We start from the raw sequence: 23,976 nt of genomic DNA on the forward strand, positions 1-23,976 counted from the left end.
GTGTGTGTGTGTGTGTGTGTGTGTGTGTGTGTGTGTGTGTGTGTGTGAAGTGTCTGACGCTGGATTCAAACCCAGGTCCTCATGACTTCAGGACTGGTGCTCTACTCACTGTACTACCTAGCTGCCCCATTTGCCTTCTTTTTCATTCTGTTGGGTTGCTTCCTCTGTAGTTCATGACATTAGCAATGAGCCATCATTCAATTTTGATATTTTATAGGACTTGAGATTCCATGGATCAGTGTTCTGTGGCTCACATCTCCATGTTTTTTTTCTCTGTAGTTCGCTTGGTTCCCAAGGAACAAAGTATTTCTTGGAAATTAAGCATGGACACAAGCATGGGGATTGAAAGAAGGCCAAGGGAGTGGTTTGTGCTTCCCCACTCTCACCTCCAACAACTACTTGGCACTATCCTAGCGACATTCTGGCTACTGGCTTGCATTCTACCCACTTGTCAGAAATGGTCCTCAATAAAATCATGGCTAGTCTCTACCATCGAATCATCTCTCAAATTTAGTGTATACTTATAAAAAAACTATTCCAAAATGAAATATGATCTTTCAGGGGCACTGTTTGCATGTGACTGTACAGTTGCTCTTTTGAGGCTGAGTTCAGGGATGGAAATTGGATATTAGGGAACATTTAAAAATATCCTAGGGATGCCTTCTCAAAATTCTTAAAAATATTAATTTAAAAAATTTTAATTATAAGAAGAATAAATATAGAGGAAGTATGCCTCTTTCAAAAACCTTCATAATTTCAAGGAAAATTATCCATTGATCACCTTAGAAAACAAATGTATACCAGGACAGAGAAAGACAGGAAACTTCACAAGATGATTTACTGCATTAATTAATGGAAAAAGTCTTATCAGTAGCTACCCAGAATCTCAAATTTATAAGCATAGGTTGGTGTGGTAAGTATTGTGAGTATTCTACCAAGGGAAAAAAAAAACAATGTGCTTGAGAAGTTGTTATGTATTTTAAAAGCATTGAGTGCATACAGCAAGAAGAAAACAACCATAGAGAATCATTAAAGACAGGGCAATTGCATTCTGTAATGGTTTCACATTGCAGAGCACAAATTGTTAATGCTCATGTTTTTGCACAAATCATCAGTTTAGTTAAAGTTTCATTTCTAGTTAAAACACTTTTCTCTGTGTGCAACTATTGCTGCTTTCCCCCCCTTTCAGTTCAACTTAAAGTAATAACTTGTGGATTCATTTCCTTTGCAAAGTATAAAATGCATGTGATAAAATACAAATAATTATATGAACTTCTGTGATACATTTTACCTTGATTTTAAGTAAAGCCAAATAGCACTTTGCAATTTGCATTCCTGCTTTCCAAAAATAGCAGTGAAAGCCTGCTATTAAATTGTAAAACTGATATGGTTGTCCTTAATGCCCTGGCAATGCACCTCCAGGAAAGAGCTCAGAAAGCTGAGCTGGAGAATAAGTGCTGACCTGCAGGGTAATCTACTGTTTAACACTCACTAAGTTTATTACTCCTCTAGGCGATGTTCAGATTCCAGGACCTCCCACCAATGTACATGCTTCAGAAATCAGCAAAACATATGTTGTGCTCAGCTGGGATCCACCTGTTCCCCGTGGCAAGGAGCCATTAATGTATTTCATTGAGAAGGTACTGTGTAGTTACCTTTGCTTGTGTGGTAAGCTTTGTACAATCTCTTATATTTTAACTCCAACCATTTTCCTAGAAGAGAAACCATCAGACTAGTCATTTCTCCTCCATGGTACTTAGTTATGAAGCTGAAGTAAAGGAAGCAATAATGGGACACTGTATTTGGATGATGTCAAGTTTGAGAATCCAGATCAATTTAGTTTTTAAAAAATCCAATAAATTTGTTGGGTCTATGGAAATGAGCAAAAAGTTCTGACCATCAACTACCCTAGGAGACTTACTACTCAGATACATGACTAGGTCAGGGAGATGGGGACTTTGCATAGGACACTAAGATTTAGAGTGTTTTGATGTCATGCAGACTGCTTCGTCAGTATAGAAACAATGGAACTTAGCAAGAATAATTCATTAAGACGTGAAGCTACCAAATGGTTTGTGTGTTCTTCCCAAGTATCACCCCAAGTAAGCACTTCCTGAACTAGTTTCTCTGCCTCCTACAACTGAATTTCTCTTTAAAAATTTTTATTCGAGGGCGTGGTTCATGCTGTTTGTTTTTGACCTCTCTTGTGAAGCTTGACTTCAGTGCCATATTGTTGGCTATAGATCTGCTTCACTGTCCTTTCCTATTCACAAGAGGTAATAGGATCATAGAATCATGGATCTGGTTCTGGAAGAAACCTTAGAGGCCATCTAGTTCACCTCCATACTTATTTTGTAATTGAGCAAACTGAGGCCTGCGGAGGACGAGGTAGTAGAATTCACATACATCTTTTGCTCTTCAGAGGAACTTTTATATTACATACAATAGAGAAGTGAGGTTAAAGGTTGTTTTTTTTGTTCAATATTTTATTTTCCCCCATTACAAGTAAAAACAGTTTTGAACATTTTTGTTTTTTAAAACTTTGAGTTCCAAATTCTCTCTCTTCCTCCCTTCCCCAATCCCTCATTGAGAAGGCAAGCAATCAGATATAGATTATGCATGTTTAGTCATGCAAAATGTATTTTCATATTAGTCATATTGTGAGAGAAAATATATACCAAAAAAAGACCCTCAAGAAAAATAAAGTAAAAAGGTATGCTTCAGTTTGTATTCAGACATCATCAGTTCTTTCTCTGGGGATGGATAGCATTTTTCATCATCATTCCTTCAGAGTTGTCTTGGATCATTGTATTCTGAAAATAGCTAAGTCATTCACAGCTGATCATCTTACAATATTGCTGCTACTCTGTACACAGTACATGTCACTTTGCATCAGCTTCTGCAAGTCTTTCTAGGTTTTTCTGAAAGCATTCTGCTCACTTCTTACAGCACAATAATATTCCACCACAATCACATACAGCAGTTTGTTCAGACATTCCCCAATTGATGGGCACCCCCTCAATTTCCAATTCTTTGCCACTAGAAGAGAATTGCTAAAATATTTTTGCTCATATAGGTTCTTTTTCTTTTTGTTTTTATCGCTTTTTGGATACAGATCTAGTAGGGGTATTGCCAGGTCAAGGGATATGCATGGTTTTATAGCCCTTTGGGCATAGTTATGAATTGCTTTATAGAATGGTTGAATCACATTACAACTCAATCCACAATGAATTAATGTTTAATTTTTCCTACATCTCTTACAACATTTGTCATTTAACTTTTCTGTCCTATTAGCCAAACTGATAGGTATGAAGTAGTATCTCAGAATTGTTTTAATTTGCATTTGTCCAATCAATAGTGAGTTAGAGTATTTTTTCATATGGCTATAGATACCTTTGATTACTTATCTGAAAACTGATCATATCTTGTTTATAAATTGGGGAATGGTTCTCATTTTTATAAATTTTACTCATTTCTTTATGTGCTTGAGAAATTAGGTCTTTTCCAGAGAAACTTACTTCAATTTTTTCCCACAGTTTTACTATTGCTAGATGTATTTCCCTCTAACCTCCCCTCCCCTCCATTCATTCCATTCTCTCTCTCCTTTCTCCCTGTGTTTTGCTTCTTACTGCTTCCTCCCCAAACTGCCTTCCCTTCTATCACCCCCAGTTCTCTTATCCCCTTCTCCTCCTACTTTCCTGTAGTGTAAGATAGATTTCTAAATCCATTTGAGTGTTTATGTTTTTCCCTCTTTCAGCCAATTCCAATGAGAGTAAGGCTCACTCACTCACCCTTACATCCCACATCTTTTTCTTGCCTTTTATATGAGAGAATTTATCTCAGTCTACCACTCTCTTTTCCTTTCTCCCAGAACATTCCTCTCTCACCCCTTAATTTTAGATTTTTAGGTATTATCTCTTCATATTCAACTCAACATGTGCACTCAGTCTATTTATACTCCTTCTAACTACCCTAATAATGAGAAAAATGTTATGAGCTACAAGTATCATCTTCCCATGTAGGAATGTAAACAGTTTAACCTTATTAAGTGCCTTGTAATTTCCTTTTCCTATTTACCTTTTTATGTTTCTCTTGAAAGTCTTGTATTTGAAAGTCAAATTTTTTTATTCAGCTCTGATCTTTTCATCAAGAATGTTTGAAAGTCCTCTTTTTCATTGAATGTCTATTTTTTCCCCTGAAGGAGTGAACTAAATTTTGCTGGGTAGGTGATTCTTGGTTGTAATTCTAGCTGCTTTGACCTTTGGAATATCATGTTCCAAGCCCCCCAGTCCTTTAATGTAGAAGCTACTAAATCTTGTGTTATCCTGATTGTAGTTCCACAATACTTGAATTTCTTTCTGGCTGCTTGTAATAGTTTCTCCTTGACCTGGGAACTCTGGAATTTGACTATAATATTCCAGGCAGTTTTCCTTTTGGTATGTCTTTCAGGAGATGACCAGTGGATTCTTGCAATTTTTATTTTACCTTCTGGTTCTAGAATATCAGGAAAGTTTTCTTTGATAATTTTTTGAAAGATGATGTCTTGTCTCTTTTTTCACTATGCCTTTCAGATCATTCAATAATTTTCAAATTATGTCTCTGGGATCTATTTTCCAGGTTGGTTGTTTTTTTGAATGGGATATTTCACATTTTCTTCTTTTTTTTATTCTTTTGGCTTTGTTTTATTGTCTTTTGATTTCTCATGAAGTCATTAGCTTCCATTCTCTCCATTCTAATTTTTAAGGAATTATTTTCTTTGGGGAGCTTTTGGACCTCCTTTTCCATTTGATTAATTCTGCTTTTCAAGGCATTCTCTTTGGATGTAGGACTTTGTATTGTATTGACTTTCCAATCTTCTTCTGAGTGTGTGTTTTGATCTTTCTTGTCACCATAGTAACTTTCTATGGTAAGTTTTCTTTCCTATTTGCTCATTTTTCTGGTCAATTTCTTGACTTTCACTTCTTTGTTAAAATTGGGCTCTGCTTCCAAGGTGGAAGGTGTATTGTGCCAAGCTTCAGGGTTTTTATGCAGCTGTCTTCTGAGATATTTCTAGGGACCTGTAAGTTTTCACTTCTTGTAAGGTGGTATGATGTAGGGAGAGGTATATTTATTTACTACTCTCTTGGCTTGTGCTATGTACTCTTTTCTGCCCTGGAACTGTGACAAGGGTTCTGCTTCACTGTAGCCTGTAAGGTCTGCTGTGCTAGTACTCTTCCTTGTCCTGGGCCTGACCCCTAGGACCGTGATCCAGATCTGAGTATGGGCAAAGCAATGAAAGCCTGCCCTCAGTGTCAGCAAAGAGATCCCTATAATCTCTTTCTTATCAATTGTTTGGCCCCCTTACCATCTGTGGGCTGAGAGCTTTGGAAGCAGCTACTGCCACTGCTGATTCAGTGGCTCCCCAAGCCTGCTCCTAGTTTGATGGGGCTGGGTCTGTCTGTGCTGGTACAGCCTGTGCTAGACCATGTTCTACTTTCACCATGCTGTGACAGATCTTTCCTGTCAACCTTCTAAGTTGTCTTTGGCTGAAAAATTATTTCACCCTGTCCTTTTGTGGATTTTGCTGCTCTAGGAATTATTTTACAACATTATTTAATGGTGTTCAAAGGAGTTTTGGGGAGAGCTCAGGTGAGTCCCTGCCTTTTCTCCACCATCTTGGCTCTACCTCCATAGATGATTGTTAAACTAATTTATTCTAATTTCCATTGCAAAAAGTAGGCAGTTATTTACAGAGGTCTGTGGATATGAACAGATTGCATGCCAACTTTCTTATGAAAAATATTGTCACCATTGGCCTTGGACAGTGCCTGAATTATTCAATATTAGCATCATTGCTTAAAGGCTAAAATCCTTAATGAGAACATGTCAGTGTATTAGCACATTAGGAGAGATAGATTAGTTTATTTGATTAACATATTATCACCTGTCATGTAGTAAAGAAAGTTGGATGTTGAAGCAATAAGACACAGGTCAGGTACATTTAGATGTAAGGGTACAGATTTTTTAGTACAGGGTGTAGTGGAGGCCCTGGTTGGTCACTGTACTGGGGAGAGTAGGGCAGTCAAAGTGGGGGTATTGAGGTACATTGCATCTATGAGGGAGAAGTTTCAACATATAAAGGGGGCAGGAAGTTAACTAAAGTAGTGGTGAAGACAAAATTTACCTACTCCACAATTTATTCTAGTTTCAGTCCTCTATTTAGCTTAATTTGCCTGTGACCATATTTCATTCAGTTATTCCATATCCATTTATTGTGCTTTGTGCTAGGAAAGGATATTCAAAGGTAAATGAAATGCTGACCCTGTTGTCTTAGAAATTATAAGTTAGCAAGGGAAAACTATAGTTTCCAAGGGAAAACAAACAGCTATAGTGCAAACTAGTATATTCATAAGACAATTACAAAGGACTAGTAACAGAATTCTATGTTGGGAAAGATTTTTTCTTGGCCACTGGGGACCAATTAATGAAGAAAGTAGTACCTGAGCAAGGTCTTAAAAAGTGGAAATGTTTAGAACAGGAAGAAATCTTGGTGAAGGAATTCTAGCTATCTTTCCATATATGCTATTCCTCTGAAGGTCAAAGAGGAACCTGACTAGGGAAGAAATTTAAGATTGATGTCATTTTATTTCCATATTCTCATTCTGTTTGACAGTCATATGTAATGTTCAATATAAAATGAAGATGAGTTAAAAGCAATCTAGATTTTATAAAGTAAAAGAACATAAAATACATCCAGGTCATTAAATGGGGAAATGTAAAATTAGGCCTAGGCTTGCTCTTATATCATATTTTAGTAATACTCTTAAACATAACTTTCCCAATATATAAATTATTTTTGTTGGTTTCAAACTTTTCAACTGAATAGTGTTTTAAAAAGTTTTTTTAAAGTGTGACATTTATTATAATTTGAAATGTTTAGGTACACATATTCCACACTCAAGACTGTTTATCTTCACCATATTAAAACATGAAAAATACAAGCAGTAAAGAGTAGAGTATCATTTTTTTTAGAGAAAGTCTTAAAGGAACACCTAGGTACGTAGTTATGCATTTTTGCAATTATCATCTTATTCTAATGCATAATTTTTATTAACTGATTACTATTAAATTAATTGCTTATTAAATTAAAAATTAAATTGATTAAATTAATGCTTACTCTAGGCAAAGAATTATACTAGATTCTGTGAGAGATACAAAGATGTTTAAGATATCATCAGTATATCTGAGGGAGATTGCATATAATTTGAAAGACAAGATGTATGTGTGTGTACACATAGACACATATATAAATAACAATATAGGGACATATAGTTACAGGCTTTAGTTAGAATGTACCTTTGTAACTTCAACACACTTTCTTTAATTTAGAATCAAAAGCCTAAATAGTTTTCCTTATCAGTAGTGAGATTCTCCTCTAAAAAGAGCTTCTAGATAATTGGAGGAAAGACTAGAAATTTCCTTTTCCATTTCCTGTCTGTCCCCCCATTTCCTCCAGATTATAAGTAGATTTTTTTTAAAAGAGAGATTAAAGACTGCTAGGTTAATTGGCATTCTGATAACATATACCCCTGTGAATTTTTTTATTTAATAAAAAAAATTCCCTACTTTTAATGAGGAAACTTACCCTTTCTAGGAGGAATCTAGCTCCTTCCTAGCTGTCAATTCTTCAAAAGATATGTAGTCATTTCTCTTAGTTGTCCCCTATAAAAGCATCTCTTCTCCAACGTTTATAGGCTTGGATACAAATTGTTTCAGCATAAACATTCTTCAGAGATGATTTTTAAAGCAACATGTCTACCTTCCCAATGAGGTTTAATAGCAAAATGCTCAAAGATATTTACAGATTCACAGAAATCCTGGAATCTTAGAGTTAGATGAACATCAGAGAATACCTAATGCATAATTTGAAAAATTCCCCTTACACAACCTACTTGACAAGTGGTCATCTAGTGTTTGCTCAGATATATCCTGTGAGAGGAACCCCGCTACCTACCTACCTCACACTCTCCTCACCTTTGGACGCTTCTGATCCTTAGGAAGTTTTTTCTTATTTCAAGAATAAGTTTGATGTCTAGAATTCTACAGAGCACAAATCTAATTCATCTTCCAAAAATAGCCCTTCAGATACCATGTCAACCTCAATCTTTTTTTCTCCAATTTAAATATTCACAGTTTCTTCATATGACATGATCTCAAGGTCTGTTCTCATCCTCGTTGCCCTCCTCTGGATGTTCTTTAATACTTTTCCTAAAATGTGGCATCCAGAGCTCAACACAAGACCGTGAATGTTGTTTGGCTAAGGCAGACTGTAACAGGAATAGTGCATCCTCAGGTCTGAGCATTATTGCTCTTAAGATTGTTGTACTTTTTGATTTTTTTTGTTGCCATATTGAACTGTTGACTCTCATTAGGCTGGCTATGCATGGTAATCTACCCCCCTTTTGAGAGAAATTGTTGATTAGCTATGTTTCCCTCCACCGCCTCTTGCAAAGTTTACTTCTTGAACCTAAGAACAAGACTTTGTATTTATCTCTACTAAATTTCATCTTATTACATTTGGCCTAAAGTTTTATGATAGCTCAATCTTTTAAAATCCTGATTCTATCTCTCCCAGCTTTATGTCATCTGAAAATTTGAAAAGCAAGGCATATTTTCCTTTATCCAAGTTATTGGTAAAAAGTAAAACAGCATCATCTTCAGTTTCCTAATATTTAATTAATTTTAAGTGCAAGCAATATCATTTATCCATCCAATTCCTTAATTTTTAGTTGGTGCAAGCCAATTTCTATCAATAATTTACTTTTAGGTAAAGCATAAGTATAGACCAATCAAAGACCTATTTAACTGCAATTAGTTTCCCCCTTACCAAAAAGAATTGCAATTGTGTGTAAAAATATCACTTAATTAGCCAAGAAATAAATAGCTTTATAAAATGTTTTTAAGAGAGCTTGGCAAAATTTCCATGTGATCCTTGCCTGTATATTTGAGAAATATTTAGAAATAAAAGAGTAGTTTTTAAAATTCAAGCTTATGGATATAGACATTTTGATTTTTATAAAGTTATCAAGTTCTAAAACACTTTCTGTTGTTTTTATTGTTGATACAGTCTATGGTTGGTAGTGGAAGCTGGCAACGGGTCAATTCCCAGACAGCAGTGAGATCTCCTCGCTATGCCGTTTTTGATCTCGCAGAAGGGAAACCATATGTGTTTCGAGTTTTGACAGCAAATAAACATGGTATCAGTGACCCTTCAGAAATTACTGTACCAATTCAGGCACAAGATGTGATTGGTAAGTTATGACAGTGAGTAATCAAAGACTGTACATGATCAGAAAATAACGTGAAATTGAGGAAATATTAAAAATAAAACTTTGTCCTTTCTTTTCTTATCCTGCCTCTTTCCACCCTTTATCAAAGCCATTGTCTGTAGAACAGTGGGAAACTTTATGCTATGTTATGTTATATAATATTTTTAAATTTGTGAAAGATCTTAGATTGTAGTGGTAAGAATGATGGTCCTTGTGTCCAAAGACCTGAATTTAAGGCCTGGATCCAACATGTACTTACTACATGATTATGGCTGTAACTTACCCTCTCTAGGCCTTAGTTTTCTTATCTGTAGCATGGAAATTACAATATTTATATTATGTGCCACCTGAAATTGTTGTAAAAAGCCACAATTGGAAAATTGCAAAGTAAGTCTTATCAATAAGCATTTATAAAACAGCTACTATGTATTAGGTACTGTGCTAATCTCTGGATATTTAAAATACCCAAACAGTCTCTACCCTCAAGGATTTTTCACTCTAATTGGGGATACAGCTTGAAAAGAACAACATACAAATAATATAAATATATGATAAATTTAAGTGCTATAATTTGAATGATTAGAATATAAATTATTTTGAAGATTACATAAATAGCCACATGACACATTTTTAAGGCAGTGAAAGAAAATGTAAATGGATAGTGAAGAAATTTCCTCTGCAAACATTGGTTGGTTTGATCACTTTAAAAAATGGAATTCAATTGCATAATGTTGATTATCATATTTTATTTAACAAATTCTTAGTATATATGAAATAAGTTTATTTTGGGAAAGGATGCCTTCTAGAACTTATATTTCTGAGAAGGAAAAAAACTCATTATTGATTTAAAGTGTCTAAGGATTGCTTAAACTTTATATTTGTTAGCCAACTATACTTGGTTCATTGTGTGAGAATGTGGGCATACATATTTGCTTAGATGTAGATAAAACTCTATACCCACTGGTATATGTATGAAGATTCTAAGAAAGAGTAGAGTTCTTATGCTGCCAAAATATTTTGAACAAAAATATAAGCATTTTTGTCATATTTCAATCTAAACTTATCTTTAGGTGTCATATTCAGTAATTTTAAAAATTATTCAATTTTACTTTCTGTATTTCATTACTTTGTAATAGACTTGAATCTGAAAGATGTATTTATTATCCTTTGCTCTTGTATTAATGAACAGATAAAATTATTTAAAAATTTTCCTTGCATATTTCCATTCTACTGAAACCAAATTACTATGCTTTTACATGTAAATATAACTTTGAATAGTGGATATTCAAATAATGTGACTACTTCACAGGATTCATTATTGGGATTAATTGGGACCTAGCTGAAGGACAATAACCCTGGGATACTACAATCCTCAAAGTACTCTTTATAGGATCAGAAACCAAAACCAAAACTAAACCAAACCAACCCAACTCAACTCAACTCAACATTAATCATGGAAAAATAATATCCAGAATTGGAAAATACATCAGAAGCTGTCTTTTCTGTTTCAGTACACGGACAGTGTTCTAAAATAGCTAACAGATGGTCTTTCATCATTCACTGGGAAACCTTTTGTAATGAGGGACTTGCTACCTTCCAAGGTAGCCCACTCTTTTTTGGGGGATAGGGAGTAGGGAGAGCACTTCTAGGTTCTAATTGTTAGAAAGTTTTTCCTTACATCAAGCCTAAATCTGCCTCTCTAGAACTTCTTTGATCTACTCTGTGGGAATAAACAGAAAAAAATTTAATCTTTTTTTCTGTATGTTAATCCTTCAAATACTTCATTATAGTTACCATGTTATCCCTATGACTCACATTCTTTAGGAGTCCCATATTTCTTTGATTGGGACAGCTAGGTGGTACAATGCATAGAGCACTGGGTTTGGCATCAGAAACACCTGAGTTCAAATACTGCCTCAGAAACTTTCTATTTGTGTGACCTTGGGCAGGTCAGTTAGTCTCTGTGTGCCAGTGGAGAAGGAAACACCAAACAACTCAGTATCTTTGCCAAGAAAACTCATGAACAGAGGTCCACAGGGTCAGGAATAGTTGGACATGGCTGAAAATGACTTAAAACAACAACATTTTTTTGATCCAAATATTTGCAATACTCTAAAGTCCTTCGCCATCCTGTTTGCTCTACTTTGGATACATTCCAATTCATTGATCTTCTTTTTAACAACTGGCACACCCCCATCCCAATAGGTTCAATGCTTTCCTAAATGTGGATTAAGATTCCCTTAGCACTTTTGGTTCACATATCATGTTGCTTTATATGGATTTGAAGTTTGCTGAAATTCCTGTCTTTTTTCAGCTGAGTTGGGTCTTATCTCATTTTTTCACATATTGCATTTATAAGATTAATATTTCTGAAACCAAATATAAGACTTTACATTCATTCCTATTAGGTGTAAACACATTAGATCTAGTCTATTGTTCTATCCTTTCATTATCTTTTTGCCTCTTCTATCTCTTCCAACTTTGTATCATCTGCAAATTTAATTTTACTTGGGATGATTAAAATGTTTAGATAATTCAATTGTCTTTAAATCCATTAGAAACTGATCATTAATTTTTTTTTAAAGCAATCGGGGTTAAGTAACTTGCTCAAGGTTACATGGCCAGTTATTTCTGGGTGTGGTGCTGAGTATCTGAGCCCAGATTTGATCCCCAGGTCATCCTGACACTGGAGCCAGTGCTCTTACTCACTGAGCCACCTGGCCTCCCCTAAGCAATTGAGGTTAAGTAACTTGCTCAAGGTTACACGGCCAGGTGTTTCTGGGTGGGTGCTAAGTGTCTGAGCCCAGGATTCGATCCCCAGGTCATCCTGACTCTGGGGCCAGTGCTCTTACTCGCTGTGCTACCTGGCCACCCCAACTTATCATTAATTTTAAACAAATGAAGTACCTGGTAACTCAGTTACCCATAATATTTAAGTAACCAAAATACCTTAACCATCAACCATTCTGGATAAATCTGTAATTTTATGACTTTGGTTGTTTTCTCTCTGGTGATGTAGGATTAGGAAAATTCACAGAAGGGGGTTTGTAAAAAAAGAAGTCTTAGGATATATCACTTTTTTAGAGACTACTTCTTTTACAAACCTCATATCCTATCCCTCTTCAACTTTCAAAGATACAAACCACAATATATATCTGACTCTGTTGTGGAGACAGGTTTGTCTTTCTCTTCTAAACCATTGCTACTATAATTGTCCCATAAGGTAAACAACTACAAAACATAGATATTTTGCCTCTATTTATTAAATGTTTCCAATATAAGATTGTTTTTAATCTCATCCACATAGTTGCCCCTTCTGCTCCTGGTCGTGTGCTTGCTTCAAGGAACACAAAAACATCTGTTGTTGTTCAGTGGGACAGACCCAAACATGAAGAAGACCTAATAGGCTACTATATTGACTACTGTGTGGCAGGGACAAACAAATGGGAACCCTGTAATCACAAACCTATTGATTATAACAGGTAACTAATTATGCCAAATTTTCAGTTTCTTGTGTGATTGAAGTTACTATTGTAATGAAATGCCCTTCCTATTAGCAAGAAGCAAAATGACAGTTTCATTTTAAAGAACTCTGCATACTCATTTATTATCCAATTAATTCATGCTTTCAAAGCTTGGCATGTAAATTTGACATGTTTTGATAATATTTTTATTGAAAAAATGAATAAAATAATTGTGTTTTGTCATTTGTGACAGAAAAGCTCAAAACATCAAATATTTTTTTTTTGAGAACCCATAGCCAAGATGCAAAATTTTTCTTTGAATAAATGACTTTAAAATAGTGACTAAAATATAAAAGTGATTCTGGAGTTTAATATTCCCTTACTGACTTTCACATTTTCCCCACTAGTACTATTAACAAAAGATGCCCCCACCCAGGCCCAGTCTGATCACCAATTAAAAGCATTTATTGTTTGAGAAAAAGATTTGTAGGGAAGAGAAGACCCTATAAGGGAGCAGGGAGGGAGATAAAAGAGTTCTCTACTGCTCAAAGGGAAGTGGAAAAAGGGTGAGATATGATAGTTTCTAGAGGATTTCAGGCAGGGAGCAAGGATTAAGGGAGAGGAAATCTGTAGATATAGTAAACCAGGCATCAGGATGTTTAGAAAGTCATTAGCAAGGTCTTCAGTTTGTAGTTTCTGCTTAAGATTGTCCTTGAGCTGATCAAGGCTGTTTCTGTGGTTTCTGGCAGCTACAGTCATTTCCAAATTTGGCTAGAGTTTACTTGCAAAGGATCACTGGTATGGCAAGCAGCTCTGAGCCTCAGAAGTCTTCTAAATGGCTGGTTGTTGTATAATTCCATTGTCCTGCTTCCTGTGAAGAAAGGAGATTCTAACATATAGTATAATCGTTACAGAGCCCATGTTTGCAGTATACAATCAGCCCAATTTTCATATCCTAGGTTGTTATAAAGCAGTTGGGGGAGCCCTCTACATTAAGGTGGTCACTAGAAGAAGGAATGACTATCACAACCTTCCCTCATATTGGGGAAGTTGTAACTTTGCAAGGAGAGACAGGGTAGTCAACTGAAAAGAGTAATAGATTTAGAGTCAGAGGCTATATATTCAAAGACCCCCTCTGGTATGTACATACTACCTCTATGGTCTTTGGTATACCACTTATTATCTCTATTCCTTGGTTGTTCTTCTGCAAAATGAGAGAGGATTCTATCAGAAAGTTTCTTAAAGTTACACCATATTTTCAGTGGTGAGATTTCTGAGTCACAAAACATGTACAGTTAGTCACCTTTATTGTTTTTAATAAACAAATTAAAATCCAGAATAGTTAGAATATGTTGCAATGTCACCAATAATTCAGTTTTCATAAGTTCCTTTATGGTTTTCCATTCTTTTAAAATTTATTTATATCCTTTGACCACTTATCTGTAGAGAATAGGTTTTTTTCTTATATAGTTGTGTTAGTTCTGTATATTGAACTTTAATCAATGGCGTTTGATAAAAACTTTCTTTTTTTCTAATTTACAGTTTCACAAATTCTTTAAAAATGACAAGGCCTTTGATTTTTAGGTTATTTATACATTTGAAGGTTATTGTGATATGTGATATTAATGATTATTTAATCTATATTTATGCCAAACTACTCTCCTTTTTCCCCTTTGCTCCTTGTAAGATTTTTAGGTATTGAAATTCTTCTTATAAATGATTTTTAAATGTTATAATATGGTTTATCCTCATATTCATTTCATAGCAAGACTCATTTTAGTTGTTTTTTTCCATCTTTTTAAGAATTTGACAATAGGCTCTAAACATGTAACATTCAAGTTATACAGTTTGGACAAAAATGAGAGGAGATGAATTTTTATCAATTATATGGTTGACATATTTAAAAGGAGAACGTAGTTCCCTGGGGAGTATTTGTCAACACATGCATTCACTGTGATGGCCTTAAACATAATTTATTCTTGTTCAACAACTATCCCTAGGAGTTGTTTAAAGCTATAAGTGACAGATAAGCTGCCAATCTACCTTCATTTAGATAATTTCCACATGAGAAATTCCTTATACTAATGAAAACAAGCATTCAGAATAACAAAACACACTAAAATATAATAGTAATTCCTAAATAGAAATTATTAAGCCTATTTATATGCTTAACTGTCTGTATATTCTAAATACAGGATTGCACATTTTGTATTTTATTACCCATGTAATTACATCCCTGAGTAAATATTGTCATTTAAGTTATTCTACTTAAAATAATACAATAGTGGCACAGCTCCATGTAGTCATTACCATCACTCCATCCCCCAAGTAATTTATGATAAGTATCTCATTGGATAAATTTTCAAAAAGTCTTTATTCAAGGTAGACAGTCATGGCATAGATAAATCTCTCTTTACACCATCTATCTGCCTTTACATACATATGTAAATCAAGCAAATAAAAACCACAACACTTGTTACTTTTTTAGATATTCACATAGTCATTTCAAAACACCACCTTCTTTTGGTTAGTAGCTTGACTAGGGTAATAATGGTTTTGGGGAGTACCTCTTAGTATTCTTCTTATTCAGTGCCTTCAGAGTGAAACAAAACCAGAAAATGTAGGATGAAGGGGAAATCACATTGAAAGTGACTACCACCATTGCTTTTCTAGATTTTCCAAAGGTCACTCAGAGCAAAGAGGACGTGACTGCCCTATGTTCTGGTTCATAGTAAATGTGTAGTAACATTTTTTTTTAGAGAAAACCTGATTTATATTAGAACCTGGTAGAACTGAGTGGTTTTATTTTCTATTTTGGTCCTGGAATATTGACTTTAGTAGACTTAACATAATTGTCATGGGAAAAAGAAATTAGATATGCAGATAATATATTATAAGGCATTAAAAGAGTAGACTTCATTTCAGTACAAATGAATAATTTTTATGAAGCATTGAGAATGATTTCTGCTCATAGCATAGGAGAAAATAGATAAAACATTGAAAACAAAACCCTGATTCATATGTTTTTATCAGGTTTGTTGTTCATGGTTTAACTACTGGAGAGCAATACATCTTCCGTGTTAAAGCTGTTAATGCTATTGGGACTAGTGAAAACTCACAAGAGTCTGATGTAATAAAAGTCCAGGCTGCCCTCAGTAAGTAATTCATATGCTCTTTGGCTTCAATTTTCAGTTCTTCAATAAGTTTTAATTTCTGCATGAATAAACATTTATGATGCCATTTGGAATATTACCAGAGGGAAAAGGAGGATGTAAATTGTTGTACAGAGAACATACATTCCTGTTGAAATGTCTCATCAATTGGCCACTTGTCCTGGAAATGCCAGTGTGAGAGGGAGAAATGATAATGTGCTAATAAAGTGCAAATTAAAAATAGAGGAAAAAATGATTAGAGGTCATATTTGTTTCAGAATGGCTGTACTGATAGTAAAAGTTATAGTAGAAGCTTTAATGCATTTGTCTTCCCAGATGTATGCAAGTATTGCACTGCTCCAGTAACTTTCTGAGTCATTCTTAAATCAAGGAGCTCCATTCTGTCATTCTAGTGAGTTTATAATGTTCATGTAATTGAGTTTTTATTATGCTGCTATGTCTACATAACAGGAGAAATTTGCCAATTATCCAGGTAGCTTGATCAATGTAGCTGGTCAAACAGATTAATTCAGGTCCTAAATTTTAGAGATGGGTGAAAGACCAGAGTACTTTGTATCCTGTGATTTCATAATTATTATTTATTCTTTTTATTAAGGATCAAATAAGTAAATCAAAATTAACTTACACATTAGCAATAAGGTTTTAGAAAGATTTGCAAGAGATACATTTTATTAATAATCATATTCTAAGACCTTTTTGAATTTTTTATAGCAATTTTTCTGGATCTGTCTTTGACATTTTGCTCACTCCTGCAAATTTTACCGCTGTTTGTGTAATTGTTATTCTACCTATTAGATTTTAAGTTCGTTGAGAGAAAGATCTAGGTTATCATTATCTTTTTACCTCTAGTACTTAATTAATTGTTTATGGAAGTGAATTAAATTCTAAGAAAAAAAAATTCTCTATCTTCTACCTTCTAAATTTCCCAAGTAATTTTGGAAAGAGATTGAGAAGGGTATAATTTTGTCTTAACTATATGTCTTTACTAACACTGTTTAAGGAATTTTGAACGTGGTAGCAAAAACTAAATTGCTCTTCAGGCAGAGGGTCATTCTTATAATCTCCCTTTTTAGTTTTCTATATGCCACAGATGGCATTAAAATATTCCCATTCACCATTCCTAGTAAATCAATGCTCATTTTCTGACAATTTATTGTGTAATGAAAATACCTTCTATTCAACTCCTATTTATTCAGGTCAATGGGAGGAGGGAGGAGGCCCTAAGTAGAACTTCCTCAAAGACATAGAATATGCCATTTAGGGACCAATTTTTAGCATTTCAATTTAACCTGCTGGGTAAATAGTGCTTATTTGTAAAAGGAGGTTCGATTAAAGGTGGGTACAAACTAATACTTATGTAAATTATTCAGAAGACTCCACAGGATAGCAGACTAATAGGAAGCCATATGCAGTAAGAAACATAAACATCATTAAGCATAGAGCAGCCATTTGTTATTCTTTATGCCAGCAGATCTTAATTTACCTCCCTCTCCTTAACATATTCACACTGAAAGAGATCTTCTGTTACTTCAAGCTTCCAGAATAGACTTAAGGTAGTTCAATTATTTTACAATACTATGAGAATTCTATGTGATACAGTGTTATGGACCCTAGATTTGCATCAGAGAGTTTGTGTTTTACTACTTTTCTGAGTATGTAACCTTTAAGATTCCCCACAGTTCTAAATCCTAAAATGCAATGAACGATATGGGAAGATTTGACAATTGAAATGAATGTAGTTTCAGTTTTGCTAACACTTCCTTTTGGCATCTCTCTAAAGGAAATCTTAAGTAGAGAAATGACCCACACTTGGATAAAACAGGACAAAAAAAAGAAAGTCTAAGGAAAGCCATGAGTGGGCCATTTGCTGGAACTTTGTACTAATAGGTTCCTAAAAGTAATAATATTTGGAGAACATAATAATAGTGGTAAACCATGACCTCTCCTCCTTTCCACCAGTGTAATTCACTGGAAAAAATGGCAATCAGCAACTGGATCAGTTGGGTATTGCTCTAATTGCCTGATTTGCCAAGGTAGTTGTCCTGCTGCTGATTGATAGCTGTCAGAAGGTGACAAAAGGTGAAGACATTGTGGGTTAGATCCAATGTAACTTGCCCTCTGAGATGGATCCTTCTTCATCACTTCTCCCTCATCAAAGTAAAACTTTGTGTACACATATGCATATCCTTGTCAACTGGGATAGGATATCAGGACAGCCTGTTCTTCCTGTTAAATATGAGAAGGTCCCATGTAGGCTCAGAGGAGTCAGAGTATATACTATTGCTATTTGAATATACTAATTGAATATACTAATATTCAATTATACAGGAGAACAATAGCCCACTACCCAATTCTAGTTGTGTTATTTAGAGCCCAAATGAGGGTGGTGGAGGAAAAGAGTGAAGAAGTAAACTTCTAGTTGAAAACCAAGCAGTGTTTTGGTTCAACTGAAAAAAAAAGATATTTTCTGTTCTTGAGGCAATGGCCTAGAAATTGGGTACAAAATAAAAAAAAATAGCCCTTGTCCTCAAGGAATTTATATTCTACTAGGGAGATTTCAAAAAGGAAATAGAGCCAGGGGAAGGCCTCTCTTAGGCATATGAAAAAAGCATAGTAATCTCTGTGATACCAATGTCTCCAGTACTGGATCAGGGTAAAACATCAATTGGATAATTGTCTCCTTATTAACCTGTAATTCTTTATTTGACAAGGTTTTAAAAATTCTTTACACAGTTTTTAAAGAGGTAGGCAGTATATTGTAGTAGATTGAGTACTATTCTTGTGGTCAGAAGTTCAAGGTCTCACTCTAGCACTTGTGCCCTGTGTGACCTTGAACAAGCAACCCAGCTCTCTTGGTCTACCTTTCCTCATCTATAAATCAGGGTAACAGCAATTGAACACTCCCGGCTTCACAAAATTATTGTGGGGAATGAGATGAAAATAGATGAACTGCTGTTTATATCTCCTATTCATAATTTTTCTCATATATTTTTCTTCTAGCTGTTCCATCACATCCTTATGGAATAACACTGCTCAACTGTGATGGCCAGTCAATGACTCTGGGTTGGAAGGTGCCAAAATTCAGTGGAGGGTCACCAATCCTTGGTTACTACATAGACAAACGGGAGAAGCATCATCATAACTGGCATGAAGTCAATTCTTCTCCAATCAAAGAAAGGATCTTTACAGTTTGTATCCATTTAATTTTCTCTTCTATTAGTCTGAAAAAAATTGCCTTTTTTGGTTGGCAGTCATTTAATATCAGATGTTCCAGAATTCACTGAAATTGATGTGACACATGGGTACGATTAAGTCTTCCCCCTCCCCCCCAAATTGTGGAATCATGAAATCATATAAGAATATTTTAATATTGTAAGAGATCATTTTGTCTAACTGTCTCATTTTATTGATGAAGAAACTGAGGCCCAGAGATGCTTGCTTAAGGCCATAACAATAAGTAAGTGCTAAAGATAGTTTTATAAGTCAACTTTTCAGTGTTCTTTTTACTAAACCAGGCGGGCTACAACATGGCTTGGATACAATCGATCATTGGTGTTTTCCTAAGTCTTTCCAGTTCCATTTGGGGTCAAAATCTTCACTCCTTGCTTTTGTATAATAGCCCATCCTGAGTATCCTTGTAGAAAGTACCACCTGACTGATGATTTAAATCATAGAGATTGCAAGTCATAGATTATAGAACTGAAAGGTTAGACCCGAAAGGTGTGGTGTCAAAGGAAATAGCTAAGGCCCTTGACTGGGAATAAGAAACCATATCTGAATTCTGGCTCTGTTTCTTATTCCTTTTTGACTTTGGGCAAGTCTTTTAGTATATCTAGTTCTGGCTAATAGTCTCTTCATCTAATACCTTAAAGGTACAGAATGTGCTATGTCTAAGGTCTCTTTTAGGTCCAAATCTCAAAATCCTGAATGGGACTTGACTCAGGACACTTTGTTGGTTTGTGATACAACCAGGACTATCATTCAGGTTTTCTTATTTCCAGTTCTTTACTCTGTGACACATGTAGGCAGAAAGGGTTTTCTTATTTTGTATGTTGTAACAAAAATTTCCCTAAATTGCCAGCATACCTCACCACCAGTAAGCCTTGGTAATTATTGGTAATTATTCCACTGACTTGTTATGAAATCTAAAATCTCATATTACCTTTTTTCCTATTATTTTTCCACCTCAAAATAGGTAGAGAACTTGATGGAGCAAGCATTTTATGAATTCAAAATTGCTGCCACCAATCTGGCTGGCATAGGACAGCCATCTGATCCCAGTGAGCACTTTAAGTGTGAGGCTTGGACAATGCCAGAGCCTGGTAAGAGGTTTCTGTCACTTGCGGGATTTCTGCGTATTGATATTGTCTTCATAGTTCCTGAAGTCCACATAAAAATAAACAGTCCCTCAAGGATGCTAGGATTCTTCTTTGATGCTTACTTATCATATAAGCTTATTTTTCACAGATATTTTTTCAGTATAAAAATAATAAAATCTGATATCCAGTGCTTATTGATCGAAGGGACCTTAGAGTCCATTCTCCTTATTTTCAGAGTGAAAGAATTGAGGCCTACAGTAGTTATATGACTTTTCCAAGGTCACATATTTAGTAAATGGCAGAATCAGGGTTTGGATACTAGGATTTAGAGGTGAAAGCAACCTTAGAAGCTCCAAGTTCAACTTACATGTTTTTATATAAACAAAGTGAGGCTCAGGTTGGTGAAGGGATTATAAAGCTAGCATATAACAGCACTGAGGTCTTAAATATCACCTGTCTGATTCCACATTGTTTTCTTTGTATTACAATATATTTTCTCCTCCAAAATCCATGGTCTCATGAGGATGGGTATTCTGTCCTCCAATGCTTAAGTAGATGGACTTACTGAGTTTCTATGTCCAGAGTAATTCTCTCTCCACCTCTCCCCTTTCTGGTAATGAATTTGTCACTGTTCATTACTGGGCTAACCTGGGGTCTTTTCATCTTACTGTGATCTGCCAGAAATTGTACTCTGCTGTCATAACTTAATTGAAGCTAACAGTCACTTTTATTCCATGATGAGTTATAGAAGAGGGACTTTGTGGAAATTCTTTGTGAAATGCATTATATATTAGGAGAGTTAATGTGCTTTATTCAATATTATAAGAATTTTAAAGTTGGAGGCAAAATAAAGTACAGAGAAGAGATCTAGAGAAAACTGTATTTAAATCCTATTTCTAATATTTACCTTGTGAGTTTGGAAAATTCTCTTAACCTCTATTGGCCTCAGATTTCTCACATGTAAGGTTGAGATAATAACACTTGCACTGACTCTTTCACAAGTTTATTATAAGACGAGGGCTGTGTAAAACTTAACATAAATGTAAATAATTAAAATTATTTAAATTTCCTTTGTTACTGTTGCAGCTTAAATGTTCTATTAATTCAAAATTATTTGTAATAACTACAATTAGCTGATGGGATGATGAGACACTTGAATGGAAGAGCCCTACGGTGCTGTGTATTTTTTTTTTTATTAGCATAGCTTAAAGTAACCCAAACATACTGGGCTTTAGCTTTGACAGTATTAACTAAAGGCCTGGGTGTTGACCACTATGTGTGTATATGTATATGAAGTCCTATTCTGATGCTTCAATTTAGCATGGGGATGACTTTGAGTTCTCTAGAATTATAACAGTAGAGGATTTATTCTAGCAGAGTTTGCACATGTTGAGACTGGATTTACTCTCTAGGCAGCTAAACACAGAGGCCTTGCTTTATACAGGAAGGATGATGACTAGAAAATTGTCAAGCAGGTGATGAATTTTTGGAAATGGAAACTAAGCAAATAAAACTATAACATGGCTGCCAGCATTTTGTGGCCTATTTCTGCTTCTAAAGGGAATGGTGGTAGAAAGATGGTTAATGTGATATGCAAATGTGATAGAGTGCTATTGTGCTATAAAAAAGAGTATATACATGATTACAAAAAGAAATGGAAAGAATTATATGAAATGATTCAGAGGGAACTAAACATAGCCAGCAGAACAATTTATACCATAACATAAATATTATGAAAATGAATAATTTTGAGACTTTTAAAAACTAATGAAGAATGAAATGGTCAGAACAAAAAGAACAACTCATACAATAAACAAAAACAATGTAAAATCTTTTTTTTTAAAGTTATAAGAATTATCAGTGCAATGACTATTTATGATTCCAGAAGACTGAACATGAAACATGGTGTCCATGATAAAGAAATGACAGTTTTAGGATGTGGAATGGGATATAACCATGTATATAGACACTATTCACATTTGTTACAAGGGATTTTCTTTTCTTTTCTTTTTTCCATGGGCTAAAGTGAAGGAGAAAATAGGTTTCTGTTAATTAAAAAATCATAGAGATTTTGAGGTGCTACAGATCTGTAAAATTGCATATACTTCCAGATAAAGTCATTGGATTATTAATTATATTGAATTGTTTCACTTTGTTACATTAGACTTTGTATAGAGTGGGGGGTAATATGTAAAATTTTTTAATGTATAAGCAAAACACATTAATAAATCTTTGGAAAAAAATTTAACTGTAACAGAAGGTACTAAGCATTTCAAAGTATTTAGACTGTTTATAAACACTATGATGCTATCTTTATGCAATTAATGGAAATACATTAGAAGAAGAAAATATCGATAATCTCATGATAAACAAAACCAGAAGACAAAAGGAAGTTGGAGCAAAATAATGAAGAAGTTCCCTTGAAAGAGGCTCAAAAAGTGCTAGAGGGAATTGACTACATTGTGTGATCATTGGAAATAAGAAATACCATTTGTTTGGACACTTGGTCTCTTTATCATTCAGCAACTTAGCAAAAATATCATTGCAACTTATGTGTCAACATCTGTTGCAAACAATTATTAGGAAGAGGAATCTTATGAAGAAATAGATAAAATCCTTCAAACCAAGTCATATATATATATACTTTGAAAGGAGCATGGTGTTTTGAATAGAATGAAGCATTTGGAATCATGAAAACCTATCTGGTTCAAATTCTGCTTTGGATACTTACTAATGGACTCTGGGCAATTCATATAACCTTATTGGTTCTCAACTTTCTTGTCTGTAAAGGAAGGATAATAATATCTGATATGTCTAGATCATAGCAGTGTTTTGAGACTGAAATGAGATGATACATGTAAAGTGATTTGAAAACTTTAAAATGCTCTGTAAAGGTCAGTTATTATTATAATTTGATACTTGATGTCTTCAGTGCAAGATTGTATATAAAAATAAGTGGCGAAAAGCATGTTATGACTATGGTCTGTATTTGAAAAGTAAAAGAGGCCTAAAAGTGCTAGGAAAACTGGACAGCAGTCTGGTGGAAATCAAAGTTAAACCATCTCACAGTATATAGTCAGATAACTTCTAAAGTGAAACATGAACTAAATATATAAGGATATATCATAATTAAATAGAGAAGAAGGATATATTTACATATACATGTAAAGGGGAAGAATCCACAACTAAATAAGAAGTAGAGAGGATCATACAAGATAAAATGGATAATTTCAATTATGTAACATTAAAAAAGTATTTCACTAACAAATATAATATAATAAACATTAGAATGGAAACATATAATTGGGCAAGAAAATCTTTGCAATAATTTTCTCTGATACATTTTATTTCTGAGACATAGAAAGAACTGATTAAAATTTGCATGATGGAGTGCCATTTCCTAAAAGATAAATGGTCAAAGGATTTGAATAGTTTTTGAAGGAAGAAATACAAATTATCAACAATTATATGAAAGACACTCTAAATCACTAAAAGAGAAATGAAAATTAAAGGAATTTTGACATTCCACCCTATATCCATGAAATTGTCAAAAATGTCAAAAGAAGAAAATTATAAATACTTGTGAGGTTGCAGGGAAACAGAAACAGTAGTATACTATTGGTGGAGTTAATTGTGGGTATTTCACAAGCCCCTGTCTTGGGCCCTCTTTTCTTCTTCTTCTTCTTCTTCTTCTTCTTCTTCTTCTTCTTCT

The 23,976-nt window shown here is 34.5% G+C and overlaps 1 protein-coding gene across 1 annotated transcript in view; it reads left to right on the forward strand.

The window, feature by feature from the left end:
* Positions 1-23,976, forward strand: part of MYOM2 (myomesin 2) — a 155,710-nt gene that overhangs the window by 78,978 nt on the left and 52,756 nt on the right. The window contains exons 14-19 of the mRNA XM_069065405.1: positions 1,513-1,640; positions 9,107-9,290; positions 12,616-12,790; positions 15,806-15,927; positions 18,946-19,133; positions 20,141-20,267. Coding sequence (XP_068921506.1) covers positions 1,513-1,640; positions 9,107-9,290; positions 12,616-12,790; positions 15,806-15,927; positions 18,946-19,133; positions 20,141-20,267 — 924 coding nt within the window. The remainder of the gene's footprint in view (positions 1-1,512; positions 1,641-9,106; positions 9,291-12,615; positions 12,791-15,805; positions 15,928-18,945; positions 19,134-20,140; positions 20,268-23,976) is intronic.

The sequence above is a fragment of the Petaurus breviceps genome, unplaced genomic scaffold (genome assembly GCF_028583685.1).
Source record: "Petaurus breviceps papuanus isolate PSGF00001 unplaced genomic scaffold, PetGlider_PUasm1.0 90686, whole genome shotgun sequence".
In the NCBI taxonomy this organism is placed as follows: domain Eukaryota; kingdom Metazoa; phylum Chordata; class Mammalia; order Diprotodontia; family Petauridae; genus Petaurus; species Petaurus breviceps.